Source organism: Stegostoma tigrinum, chromosome 18 (genome assembly GCF_030684315.1).
Source record: "Stegostoma tigrinum isolate sSteTig4 chromosome 18, sSteTig4.hap1, whole genome shotgun sequence".
NCBI classification, from domain to species: Eukaryota; Metazoa; Chordata; class Chondrichthyes; order Orectolobiformes; family Stegostomatidae; genus Stegostoma; species Stegostoma tigrinum.
In genome coordinates this window covers 58823952-58837765 of record NC_081371.1, presented here as the reverse complement: position 1 = coordinate 58837765, position 13814 = coordinate 58823952, and the positions used below count along the sequence as shown (strand labels likewise).

The window sequence follows — 13814 nt, the reverse complement described above, 5'->3', positions numbered from 1 at the left end:
GAAGAGTCACGTTGGATTAAAACATTAACTCTGTTTCTCTTTCCACGGATGTTGCTGGACCTGCTGAGTTTGTGTTTTTGTCATATTATTCATAGTATATTTTTTAATTATAAATTGGGTTCCAATCCTAATTGACAAAAAATTTATTAATGTACTTCAATCTTTTGTCTATAAAGTGGCAACTATCATACATTTTGCACAGGTCTTAAAAGCTGTGATATAATAGAGAGGCTTGTAAGTCTTTGGAACTCCTTAACACACACAGCAATGGAGGCAGAGTCCTTGTGTGGATTTATGGCTGAGATAGATTCATGATCAGTCGATGAATCAAGGGTTATGAGGGAAAGGGCATGAAAGTGGACATAAGGAGTGTTGGATCAGCCTGTAGAATGGCACAGCAGGCTTGAGAGGCTGAACAGCCAACTCCTGTTCCTACTTCTGGTCTCATGGAATTTGGTTTCTTCCTCCTTGGAGTCACATTTGACAGGATTAAATATTTCCAACTGAACACAATCAGCATTTGCCCTGATCTTCTTTTAACTTTGAAGAGACACTGTCTTGAGGATAACTTGTTTCTAAAAAAAACCAAAAGAACTGCGGATGCTGTAAATCAGGAAAAATAACAAAGTTGCTGGAAAAACTCATCAGGTCCGGCAGCATCTGTGAAGGAGAAAACAGAGCTAACATTTTGGGAAATGTTAACTCTGCTTTCTTCTTCACGGATGCTGCCAGACCTGCTGAGATTTTCCAGCGACTTTATTTTTGTTATAACGAGTTTCTCCTGCAGTTTACATGCATGGTGGATTGATGGTTATTTGGAGGTTTATGAGCTCCCTCTTGTGTCTCAGTGTTGCTTCTGCACATTCTTGCTGAACTCTTGATGTCTTGTGCTTGGTGCCTTTATGGATCAACCTTCTCCATTTTGGTCAGTCCCCTGACCAGGCCTCTGACTTGCTGATGGTGACATTTAACTTCATCAGCAGTGTTTTGAAGACATCTTTAAAGTGTTGCCACTGTCTTCTTGGGTGTCTGTTGTCACAGCTAAGTTCAGAGTTGAGTAGCTGCTTTGTGAGTCTGGTGTTCTGTATATGAATGACACATTCTACACAGTGGAGCTGGCTTTGAGTGATTTGTCCCTCGGTGTTGACAAAGTTGGCTTGGGAGAGAGGGCTGCTGTTGGCAACCTGTCTTTTGACCTTGAAGGGTCTTGTGTAGTTGCTGGTGCATCACCAAATGCTTTGTGCCTGCTAGATGTTGTCCATGTTGCAAAATCTGTAAGAGCAATGGGATCACTGCTGTGCTGTAAGCCATGACTTTGGTCTCAGATAAAGGCAAAATACTGTTTGCAGAGACAGAAACAGAGTTGGTTTTTCAAGTTCAGTATGGCTAGCCTTCAGAACTGAGAGGTGTTCGAACAAATTGAAAGATTAAAACGGAAATCACATTGGAGAGAAGAGCAGAATGTCTTCAAGGAGGGCCTAGCTGGAGGAGCAGTTGCGTTTGCTACCGTACCCTTGGGTTTGAGACCCTAGAGGCATGATGCACTTTTCCATCTAGGTTTGACTTCACTCCGAGCGGGCTCACAAAAGTCTGGGAAGTGGTCCCCATTTTTAAGAATCTCTTTGTTGATCCTGATTGAGAGGGGGAGGTGTTGTGCTGTAACAGCGTGTAGGTAGAGGGCCTTACAGAAAGGACGATGTTCCCATCTGTTTTGGAGGAGTTAGCAATGGCCTGGAACTCAGTTTGAGGGAACACATAAGCTCCATCTGTGTAATGAAGGTCAGTGGCTGTCTGGGGTTGGGGTTACTTTTGGTTTTGAATTGAAGGGGTCAAAGTCAGTGTTGTATTTTCAGTCTATGCCAGTAGGTAGTTTTCTGGAGGTGAGGTAGAGTATTGAAGCAAATATAATGAAGAGGAGATTTGGTGAAATCGCACAGCCCTGTTTGACCTCAGTCATCTCTGAGATAGGGCCATAAATGTGATTGCATTGTAAAAGAGGTGTGTGTAACGCTGCAAACTGTAGTCTTTCCAGCATTTCTGGTAGGTCCACAAATCCGGTAATCATCCTGCAACAGCCTAAGAATACAAGATATGCCATTTAGGACAGAGTTGGGAGACATTTCTTCACCTAGACATTGGTGAACCTATGGAATTCCCTGTCACAGAAAGTGCTTGAGACCACAGTATTTACTATTTAATAAGAAGTTAGATATAGTTCTGAGGGCTGAAGGGAGAAAGTGTGAACAGGGGACTGAGTTGGATAATTATAATTGGATATTGAATGGTGGAGCAATCTCAAAGGGCTGAATGGCCTCCTCCTGTTCCTAATGGGAAAGGCAATGGCCAAGTGGTATTATTGTTCTACAGTTAATCCAGAAACTCAGGTAATATTCTGGGGACCTGGCTTTGAATCCCACCACGGCAGACGGTGGAATTTGAATTCAATAATAGTTCTGGAATTAAGAAACTACTGATGACCATGAACCCATTGCTGATTGTTGGAAAAACCCATCTGGTTCACTAAGGTCCTTTAGGGAAGGAAACTGCCATCCTTACTTGGTCTGGCCTACATGTGACTCCAGCCCCACAGCAAAGTGGTTGAGTCCCATCTGCTCTCTGAAATGGCTGAGCAAGCAATTCAAAGGCAACTAGGGAGGGTAATAAATGCTGACTAGTCAGTGGCGCTCATATCCTATGAATAATTTTTTTTAAAATTTCACCTTTAACAGATCAGCCAGCTAAATTTAGTATTTGTAGTTTCTACCCAAACATTTCATTTTTCTTTCACATTTAAACTTATTTACACTTTACTATTTATTTAAATTTATCTTTTTATTTTTAATTTCCTTTGTTCTGGAAAATTGTGTTTTCTCCTTGAGGAAGCTCTATTTCTTCACTCTCATGACCATATTATTTCCATTGTGTTCAACTAATATGTCTTCACCCCAGTTCTCTCTAACCTTTTGAAATCTTACACTCTGAATTTCTGCTGTGCCAATCTGAACATTTGAAAACTAATGAATAGGTCTTTGAGAGGTGCAAAGAACAGGGATAAACTTGTCTGTAGGCAAAAGGAGCCCAAGAAAAGATCAAAGGGACAAATACAGAGATAGTAAGAACTGCCAATGCCGGAGTCAGGGACAACACAGTGTGGAGCTGGAGGAGCACAGCAGGTCAGGCAGCATCAGAGGAGCAGGAAAGCTGATGTTTCAGATCAGGACCCTTCTACAGAAATGGCTAAATTTCAGAACCGCAAATCACAGAGGACTGAGAAATGCAAAGATGGAATTGAAAGAATGACAGACTTGGAAAATTGCAGTATTGAGCATCCCCCAAAGTTAGAAAACACAAGACCCTGAACTACCTGTTGCCTGCCACTTTAACGCACCATCCTGCTCTCTGGCCAACATCTCTGTCTCTGGCTTGCTGCAGTGTTCCAGCGAACCTCAACGCAAGCTGGAGAAACAACACCTCATTTTCTGCTTGGGGACCCTGCAGCCTTCCGGACTCAATGTCGAGTTCAATAGCTTTAGGACCTAAACTCTCCCATGTCCCAGCCCCCTACCCTACACACCAGGCCTTGTTACCACATAGCCTGCCACTACACACCCCCTGTTGTTAGTCACTAACAGTCCCCATTAACAACTATTCACCCTCCCAGCCTGATTGTTAGCAACTCCTTTGTCTGTCCAACTGTCTTTCTCTTTCTTTGGGCTCTATCCTATTGTTTACTCCCTACCCCATCCACCTCCTTATTTTTTGCATATAAACTGACGTTTTCCAGCCACTATCAGTGCTGAGGAAGGTTCACTAGATCCGAAATGTAACCTCTGTTTTTCTCCGTCACAGATTCTGCCAGACCTGCTAAGCTTTTCCAGCAACTTAGTTTTTGTTCGAAAACACAAGGCCTGGTGGAATCCTCCTGGTCCAGTGGAGCAAAAACAGGAGTTGCTGGAAAAGCTCAGTAGATCTGGCAGCATCTGTGAAGCAAAATATCAGAGTTAATGTTTTGGGTCCAGTGACCCTGCTTCAGATCTCTGGTTTTGGAGGTAGGGAAAGTGGAATTAGGAAATGGAGCTTTTTTTTACCCCTTTATTCATTCATGGGATGTGGGCATTGCTGGCCAGGCAGCATTTATTGCCCATTCCTAATTGCCCAAGAGGGCAGTTAGGAGTCATAGAACATAGAACAGTACAGCACAGAACAGGCCCTTCAGCCCACGATGTTGTGCCGACCATTAATCCTCATGTATGCACCCTCAAATTTCTGTGGCCATATGCATGTCCAGCAAGCTTTTAAATGATCCCAATGACCTTGCTTCCACAATTGCTGCTGGCAACGCATTCCATGCTCTCACAACTCTCTGTGTAAAGAACCTGCCTCTGACATCCCCTCTATACTTTGCTCCAACCAGCTTAAAACTATGACCCCTCGTGCTAGCCATTTCTGCACTGGGAAATAGTCTCTGGCTATCAACTCTATCTATGCCTCTCATTATCTTGTATACCTCAATTAGGTCCCCTCTCCTCCTTCTTTTCTCCAATGAAAAAAGTCCGAGCTCAGTCAACCTCTCTTCATAAGATAAGCCCTCCAGTCCAGGCAGCATCCTGGTAAACCTCCTCTGAACCCTCTCCAAAGCATCCACATCTTTCCTATAATAGGGCGACCAGAACTGCCCTCTGATGAAGGGTCTAGGCCCGAAACGTCAGCTTTTGTGCTCCTGAGATGCTGCTTGGCCTGCTGTGTTCATCCAGCCTCACGTTTTGCAGTATTCCAAGTGCGGTCTAACCAAAGTTTTATAGAGCTTCAACAAGATCTCACGACTCTTAAACTCAATCCCCCTGTTAATGAAAGCCAAAACATCATATGCTTTCTTAACAACCCTGTCCACTTGGGTGGCCATTTTAAGGGATCTATGTATCTGCACACCAATATCCCTCTGTTCCTCCACACTGCCAAGAATCCTATTCTTAATCCTGTACTCAGCTTTCAAATTCAACCTTCCAAAATGCATCTCCTCGCATTTATCCAGGTTGAACTCCATCTGCCACCTCTCAGCCCATCTCTGCATCCTGTCAATGTCCCGCTGCAGCCTACAACAGCCATATACTGTCAACGACACCTCCAACCTTCGTGTCGTCTGCAAACTTGCTGACCCATCCTTCAATCCCCTCATCCAAGTCATTAATAAAAATTACAAACAGTAGAGGCCCAAGGACAGAGCCCTGTGGAACCCCACTCACCACTGACTTCCAGGCAGAATATTTTCCTTCTACTACCAGTCGCTGCCTTCTGTTGGCCAGCCAATTCTGTATCCAGACAGCTAAGTTCCCCTGTATCCCATTCCTCCTGACCTTCTGAATGAGCCTACCATGGGGAACCTTTTCAAATGCCTTACTGAAGTCCATACCACATGTATGTGTGTCAACCACATTGCTGTGGGTCTGGAGTCACATGTAGGCCAGACCAGGTAAGGATGACACTTTCCTTCCCTAAAGGACATAAGTGAACCAGATAGGTTTTTCCCCAACAATAGACTTACAATCATCATTAGATTCTTAATTCTAGATATATTTTATTGAATTCAAATTCCACTTTCTGCTATGGCAGGATTTGAGCTCGGGTCCCAGGAACATTATCCAGGTCTCTGGATTAACAGTCCAGTGATAATACCGCTAGGCCATTGCCTCCCCTGGTTTTGGAGACAGGGAAAGATGAATTTAGGAAATGAAAGTGTTGGGCAGGCTTCCCAATATGTTTTGCTTTCTAGCATGGTTCCTGGAGGCGGTGACACAGCAGCAAAGGTAACACTGTTAGGCAGGACCCATTCAGAGATATTATTAAACACCTCTGGAGCAGATGGAACCTTGAACCTGGGCGTCCTGGCTTTGAGGTAGGGACACTACCTATGTAGCAGTGGTGGGCAGGTCATTAAGTCAGTTAGTGAGGGCCTTAGTGGCTGTTAACAGAGTGGATTACAGTTCTGTAAGAGTCATACAGCCCCCAGGCTGCATTTTCACATGGAGTTTGTGGACAAAGCTGCACAACAGGAGGCACATTACAGATGAATGAGGTTTAACGTTTTTGGAAACAGTCAATACGAACATGATTCAATTTGATGTTACTCTATAATAACTGCTTTTGTTTGCATTCTAAACATTAGTTTAGGCTGTCTTGTCTATTTGAAAATGATAATGTGACGAGTTACAAGCTACATTTCAAAAGCCCCTCTCCTTTTTTTGCCTCTGACACTGTTTCAGCACATGTGCAGGGCATACTCATCTCCCCTTGTTATGGTGTAAATAAACAACTTGAAATAGACATAAAAATGTCTGTAGAAGCTCAACAGGCCATCTGCGCAGAAACAGAGTCTATCATTTTGGTTGGTGACTGTGTGATCTTAAAGAGGTGACTATTTAACAATCCACCACCACATTTAGGCCATTGACCTGAGATGTTAAGATAATAAAATGTGGGGCTGGATGAACACAGCAGGCCAAGCAGCATCTCAGGAGCACAAAAGCTGACGTTTCGGGCCTAGACCCTTCATCAGAGAGGGGGATGGGGGGAGGGAACTGGAATAAATAGGGAGAGAGGGGGAGGCGGACCGAAGATGGAGAGTAAAGAAGATAGGTGGAGAGGGTGTAGGTGGGGAGGTAGGGAGGGGATAGGTCAGTCCAGGGAAGACGGACAGGTCAAGGAGGTGGGATGAGGTTAGTAGGTAGCTGGGGGTGCGGCTTGGGGTGGGAGGAAGGGATGGGTGAGAGGAAGAACCGGTTAGGGAGGCAGAGACAGGTTGGACTGGTTTTGGGATGCAGTGGGTGGGGGGGAAGAGCTGGGCTGGTTGTGTGGTGCAGTGGGGGGAGGGGATGAACTGGGCTGGTTTAGGGATGCAGTGGGGGAAGGGGAGATTTTGAAACTGGTGAAGTCCACATTGATACCATATGGCTGCAGGGTTCCCAGGCGGAATATAAGTTGCTGTTCCTGCAACCTTCGGGTGGCATCATTGTGGCAGTGCAGGAGGCCCATGATGGACATGTCATCAAGAGAATGGGAGGGGGAGTGGAAATGGTTTGCGACTGGGAGGTGCAGTTGTTTGTTATGAACTGAGCGGAGGTGTTCTGCAAAGCGGTCCCCAAGCCTCCGCTTGGTTTCCCCAATGTAGAGGAAGCCGCACCGGGTACAGTGGATGCAGTGTACCACATTGGCAGATGTGCAGGTGAACCTCTGCTTAATGTGGAATGTCATCTTGGGGCCTGGGATGGGGGTGAGGGGGGAGGTGTGGGGACAAGTGTAGCATTTCCTGCGGTTGCAGGGGAAGGTGCCGGGTATGGTGGGGTTGGAGGGCAGTGTGGAGCGAACAAGGGAGTCACGGAGAGAGTGGTCTCTCCGGAAAGCAGATGCTACACTTGTCCCCACACCTCCCCCCTCACCCCCATCCCAGGCCCCAAGATGACATTCCACATTAAGCAGAGGTTCACCTGCACATCTGCCAATGTGGTACACTGCATCCACTGTACCCGGTGCGGCTTCCTCTACATTGGGGAAACCAAGCGGAGGCTTGGGGACCGCTTTGCAGAACACCTCCGCTCAGTTCGTAACAAACAACTGCACCTCCCAGTCGCAAACCATTTCCACTCCCCCTCCCATTCTCTTGATGACATGTCCATCATGGGCCTCCTGCACTGCCACAATGATGCCACCCGAAGGTCGCAGGAACAGCAACTTATATTCCGCCTGGGAACCCTGCAGCCATATGGTATCAATGTGGACTTCACCAGTTTCAAAATCTCCCCTTCCCCCACTGCATCCCTAAACCAGCCCAGTTCATCCCCTCCCCCCACTGCACCACACAACCAGCCCAGCTCTTCCCCCCCACCCACTGCATCCCAAAACCAGTCCAACCTGTCTCTGCCTCCCTAACCGGTTCTTCCTCTCACCCATCCCTTCCTCCCACCCCAAGCCGCACCCCCAACTACCTACTAACCTCATCCCACCTCCTTGACCTGTCCGTCTTCCCTGGACTGACCTATCCCCTCCCTACCTCCCCACCTACACCCTCTCCACCTATCTTCTTTACTCTCCATCTTCGGTCCGCCTCCCCCTCTCTCCCTATTTATTCCAGTTCCCTGCCCCCATCCCCCTCTCTGATGAAGGGTCTAGGCCCGAAACGTCAGCTTTTGTGCTCCTGAGATGCTGCTTGGCCTGCTGTGTTCATCCAGCCCCACATTTTATTATCTTGGAATCTCCAGCATCTGCAGTTCCCATTATACCTGAGATGTTAACTCTGTTTCTCTTCAAAGATGCTCCCTGATCTACTGAGGCTCGCCAGTTTAGTTTTCTTTTTGTTATTATTTCAGATTTCCAGCATCTGCAGAGCTTTGCTTTTGTGGTAGCCTTCAATGATGCCGGCATATAAAAAAGGGAGTGCTGTTGTTATCTGATGGATGTGGAGATTGTGAAGATGGATGTTCACAACCGTCTCAGATTTCCTAAGGTCCCTGCTGCCTGCCTCAGTAGCATTTCCTCTGGTCACACAGTAGGTGCTGCCAGTGGGTTACACTGCCCTGAACCCCTGACTTCCAAACCCAGTTGTGGTTCCCAACTGGATGGCAAACGTAGAGGTGCCCGTTCGGTTAGCTGTCTCCTTTATGATCGCTTGAGAAGGTGTACTGTTGACATAGGTAGGATTATGGAAATGAACTCAATGCAAGTCATGAAGATTCCAGTCAAATAAATAAGGGGAACACAAGCAGGAAACAGTCATATGTAGAAAGATGCAGTTTATTACTTTGTTTTTCTGAAAGTCATGGAAGAATCAACTAATGTAAACTCAATTTCTTTTGAATGGCTGTTGGTCTAGGTTTGAATCAATCTAGAAAAGACTGGTGTACTTTCCCAATTGAATATTTGTTTCAGTAATAATGAGGACATTTAACTGATCTTGTAAAAATTCTGACCTATTCTCCAATGGAAATTCGCAATAATTGATGTCTTGAATACTGTGCTTTTTTTTTAACAGTTGTTTTCTATGATTTTCGTTTGAGATTGACAATTTATTAAAATCACTGCAGAACTTCTCACTTGTGTGAGATGTCTATTTCCGTTAGCTGCCTATTTTTTACAGCAATTTCAAACCTAAAATGAAGGCGCTCCACTGACGTTGTTGTAAAGAAAATGTTTTTAACCTTAATCATTTGTCCAGAAGGAATTAATAGTGCTGTTAAAAAAAATGAAATTACTGGAAAAACTCAGAAGATCAGGCAGCATCTGTGGAGAGAAAGCTGAGTTAATGTTTTGAGTCCAGTGACCCTTCAGAACAGATAGCAGCTGAGAAAAGGTGGTAAATATGCTGAAGCCAGGGAGTTTTGGGGTGGGGGGATGATGCAAGAATGAAGAGAGGTGAGTGGAAAGGTGGAGATGAGCCCAGAGAGAGAGAGAGAGAGAGAGAAAGATATGAAAGGGCTAGGCAGATAAGGAGATCATTGATAGTAATCCAGGACAAAAAATTTGATTTGATTTATTATTGTCACATTTTGTGAGATAAAGTAAAAAGTATTGTTTTGCATGCTAACCAAACAAATCATATCTTACATAAGTACACCAGGGTAATAGAACAGAATGCAGAATATAGTGTTACAGCTACAGAGAAGGAACAGAGGTAGATCAACTGTAATATATGAGAGGTCCATTCATAAGTCTGAGAACAACAGGGAAAAAGCTGTTCTTAAATCTGTTGGTATGTGTTTTCAAACCTTTGTATCCCTGCCCGATGGAAGATGATGGAAAAGAGTATAAACAGTGTAATAAAGGAGGGTTCTTGAATTATGTTGGTTGCTTTCCCAAGGCAGCGGGAAATATAGATGGAGTCAATGGAATGAGGGCTGGTATAATGACAACATTTAAAAGGCATCTGGATGGTTATATGAATAAGAATGCTTTAGAGAGTTATGGGCTAAATGCTGGCAAATGGGACTAGATTAATTTGGGATATCTGGTCAGCATGGACAAGTTGGACCAAAGGGTCTGTGTCCGTGCTGTACATCTCTTTGACTCTAATACTACGTTTTCCTTGCTATTACCAGTTCTGATGAACAGAATCAAAACATTAACTCTGCTTTCTCTTCACAGATGCTGCTAGACCTGCTGAGTTTTTCCACCAATTTCTGTTTTTGTTAAGATTTACAGCATCCACAGTTTTTTGTTTTTATGATGTTAATATTGTTGTGTTTGACTAAAAGATGCTTCTATCTTTCATCCCCTTACTCAGATACAATAAAAAGCAAGTTGATTTGAACAGAAACTTTCCTGATGCCTTTGAAAATAACACGTTACTATTAGAACCAGAAACCAGAGCAGTAATGGACTGGATTGAAGATAAGACTTCACGATTTGAACCAGAAACCAAAGCAGTAATGGGCTGGATAATGAATGAAACTTTCGTTCTATCTATAAGTTTGCATGGCGGGGCTCTTGTAGCCAGCTATCCATATGACAACAAACAGACAGGTAAGAGATAGTAAGAACTGCTGATGCTAGAGTCTGAGATAACACAGTGTAGAGCTGGATGAACACAGCAGGCCAAACAACATCAGAGGAGCAGGAAAGCTGACGTTTCGGGTCGGGACCCTTCTTCAGAAATGGGGGAGGGGTTGGGGACTCTGAAATAAATAGGGAGGAGGGGTGGTGCTGGGGAAGGTAGGTGGGATGGTGATAGTGAGTACAGGTAGGCAATAGCTTTAAAATCTCCCTAGCCCCCACGCTGTGTTATTTTAAACAGCCAGGTAATGTAGCTGAAACACTGTCTATTTTTAAAAGGATGCAAATTAATTGTTCAGTTATTAACATTGTGTTGATCACTTGCTGGGAGTTTACTATTTTGTGTTACTGCATTAAGAATTTGAATACTATTGTTTGGCGCAGTCAAAACTTTGAAGTCAGTCATACTCTAATTCGTAACTGGAATCCAGTTTTTTTCACTATGCACGGGATGTGGGTGTCGCTGTCTGGGCCAGTTTTTATTGCCTATCCCAAGTTGACCAGAGGGTAGTTAAGAGTCAGCCACATTGCTGTGGGTTTGGAGTCACATGAAGATCAGTCTGGTTAAGGGCAGTTGCCTTCCCTAAAGGACACTGGCTGAGTCTTTCCTGATAATCGATATGGTCATCAATAGACTCTTAAATTCAGATTTTTATTGAAGTTAGATTCCACAATCTGCCATGGCCAGATTTACAGCTGGCTCCCCCTGTGTCTCTGGATTAGTAGTCTAGTAACAAAGCCACTGGGCCATTAAATAGTAATCCAAAGTGTCATCAATGCCAGAACAGGCAAAAGACATCTGTGTCTCAATGGTGGCAGATGGAAACCCCAATGTGTCGTGATTCAATGTATCATTGAAGTCTGATCACTAATTTGTCAAGCATCTGTGGACAGTGATGATGCCCCATGGTCCTGGACTTACACCTAGTTATGCTCAGGCTTCTGCAAGGGTTCTCCTCTTTGAAGCCACCTCCACAAGCATGCAAGCAAAGCTCCCGTAAATCCACTTCAAAGAATTAGGCACAATGTTTTCTCCACTGCCAACTAATCAAGGTCTGAGGAAGGACAAAGAAAATGCTTCAATGATACACTGGAGCTCTCCCTGAAGCACGGTTAGGATGAGTCAGCTACCAAGCAGTCAAAATGAGCACCCACATGACGATCAGTCTGCCTCATGTTCCTGCTCAGTGATGCTGACTGACAATGAAAGAAAAAGAAGCACATCCTATAATAACCAAAGCACAATACTGTGCATGCTGGAAATCTGAAACAGAGACAGGATGCTGGAGAAACTCAGCAGGTGTAGCAGCATCTGTTGAGAGAGAAACAGAGTTAATGTTTTCGATCCAGTATGAATTCATCAGTTCTGAAGAAGGAATCCTGATTGATAGGAACCCACTTTCCCAGATTTGGGACTGCCCAGACAAAATTCTACCCTTTATGTTTAGGAGATTGGGAGGGCATTATGGAAATAGTTTGGGCCAGCCAAGTCGAAAGAGCAGATTGGCTATTGAGCCAAAACCTGTAATCTAAAGTAAGGTCACAGCATCATTGCATCTGGAGTAATTCCAAGGGTTTCTGCGCCTGAACTACCAGATCCAACCTTCAACTTCTCTGATCATCTAGCCATGCCTTAAATCCAACACCATTCTTAAAATATAGAACATCCTTTTATTATCACAAGTGCCCCATTGTAGGAGTACAGTGAAAAGATTTTACAATGTCTGCCTTCTTACGGCAACATCTTCGGTACAAGGACCAGGTACAACCCTTAGATACAGCAATGGAATAAAAGTAGTTGTATTACTTAAGAGTCGAAAGACAAGTTAAAAATGGGATTCAGAGATAGTAGGAACTGCTGATGCTGGAGAATCTGAGATAACAAGGTGTAGAGCTGGATGAACACAGCAGGCCAAGCAGCATCTTAGGAGCAGGAAGGCTGACGTTTTGGGCCCAGACCCTCTCCCATTTCTGAAGAAGGGCCTAGGCCCGAAACATCAGCTTTCTTGCTCCTAAGATGCTGCCTGTCCTGCTGTGTTCATCCAGCTCCACACCTTGTTATCTAAAAATAGGATGAAAGGGTTGACATTACAGTAAGGTAGGAAATTTCAAACAGACTTTACAGTGCAGCAGCTTAGCACAAGGACTCTGCGCATGGCCTGACCACCAGCACCAGATCCCATTTGCTCTATACCAGCACTCAGCTGGTCCAAGGTATGTGCCAGTTCTGTGCCAGTCTCCACCCAGGACTCACTGCCTGCACGCTACAATGGGGCTGCTTACCTGCGTTGCTCTGGGGCTGACAGCCCACACACTGTACCAGGACTCGGTGCTGCCGGTGTTCCGGGGTTCACTGTTTCAGAGTCTTGCTGCCAGCACCTACTGCTGCACCAGTACTCGCCTCCAGTGCTGAGGAGAGAGAAGAAAAAAAGAAAAGGGAAGAAAAAGAACAGGTAGAGCAGAGGAGCTCCGACAGGAGCGTCCTAATCTTGCTTCCCAATGCAGATATGCTTCCCATGACCTGGAATTTGCAATGATGTGTTTGTAATCTAACTGCATTAACTCCGTGATACACACTGACTGTCTGAAACAGATTATTGTGTTTGTTCTTGAGGTTTATTCAGCTGCACAACTAAACTTGAGTTTCTCTCTCTGCGAAAGCCATGGATTCCTCTGGCTACAGCAGGTGTCCTGATGATGATGTCTTTGTGTACCTTGCAAAGAATTATTCTTATAGCCATGGATCCATGTTCAATGGTGATGAATGTGTAAGCATCCCGTATTTCAAGGATGGAATTACCAATGGAGCTCACTGGTATTATTTTTCAGGTAAACCTTGTAGCTAATTATTTATAAATCATATTGTGAACTATCTCTATTTCCTACCCCAGAATTAGTGCAAAGAACAGTGATGGAGAATTATAAAATGTAGGTTAATCATTTGCGTATTACTGGGGGGACAAAAAGTCAAAATTCATGTCTTTTTTCAATACTTCAACTGCCTCTTGGAGATTACTCTGAAATATAGTTTTGTAGTCCAGTAGAACCTTGTTCAACCCTATGGGATGTAAAGCCAATGTTGGTGATTTTTGTTTTAACTATTAATCAGGTGTAATAAATTTAGTTTTGCAAAGGCTCAAACGCAATTTGAGTGTGTATTGAGTCTGCTGCTAAACCGGTTTCCCGAACGCCCTCGACCGTGTCTCCCACATTTCCCGCAACTCATCCCTCACACCCCCTCCCCGCATTAACCATCAGAACAGAATCCCCCTCAT

At 44.5% G+C, this 13814-nt stretch overlaps 2 protein-coding genes across 3 annotated transcripts in view; one reads left to right on the top strand and one right to left on the bottom strand.

Moving 5' to 3' along the window:
• The window catches only part of LOC125460718 (carboxypeptidase M-like), a 103431-nt gene that overhangs the window by 79855 nt on the left and 9762 nt on the right, over window positions 1–13814 (top strand). For both annotated transcript variants that reach the window (XM_048548465.2, XM_048548464.2), the window contains exons 5-6: window positions 10271–10509; window positions 13201–13368. In XM_048548465.2, the coding sequence (XP_048404422.2) occupies window positions 10271–10509; window positions 13201–13368 (407 nt within the window). The remainder of the gene's footprint in view (window positions 1–10270; window positions 10510–13200; window positions 13369–13814) is intronic.
• Window positions 740–13814, bottom strand: part of mdm2 (MDM2 proto-oncogene) — a 75067-nt gene continuing 61992 nt past the window's right edge. The window contains exons 15-16 of the mRNA XM_059652569.1: window positions 12823–12948; window positions 740–2076 (exon numbers count right to left, since the gene is read on the bottom strand). The gene's annotated coding sequence lies outside the window, so the exon portion shown is untranslated. The remainder of the gene's footprint in view (window positions 2077–12822; window positions 12949–13814) is intronic.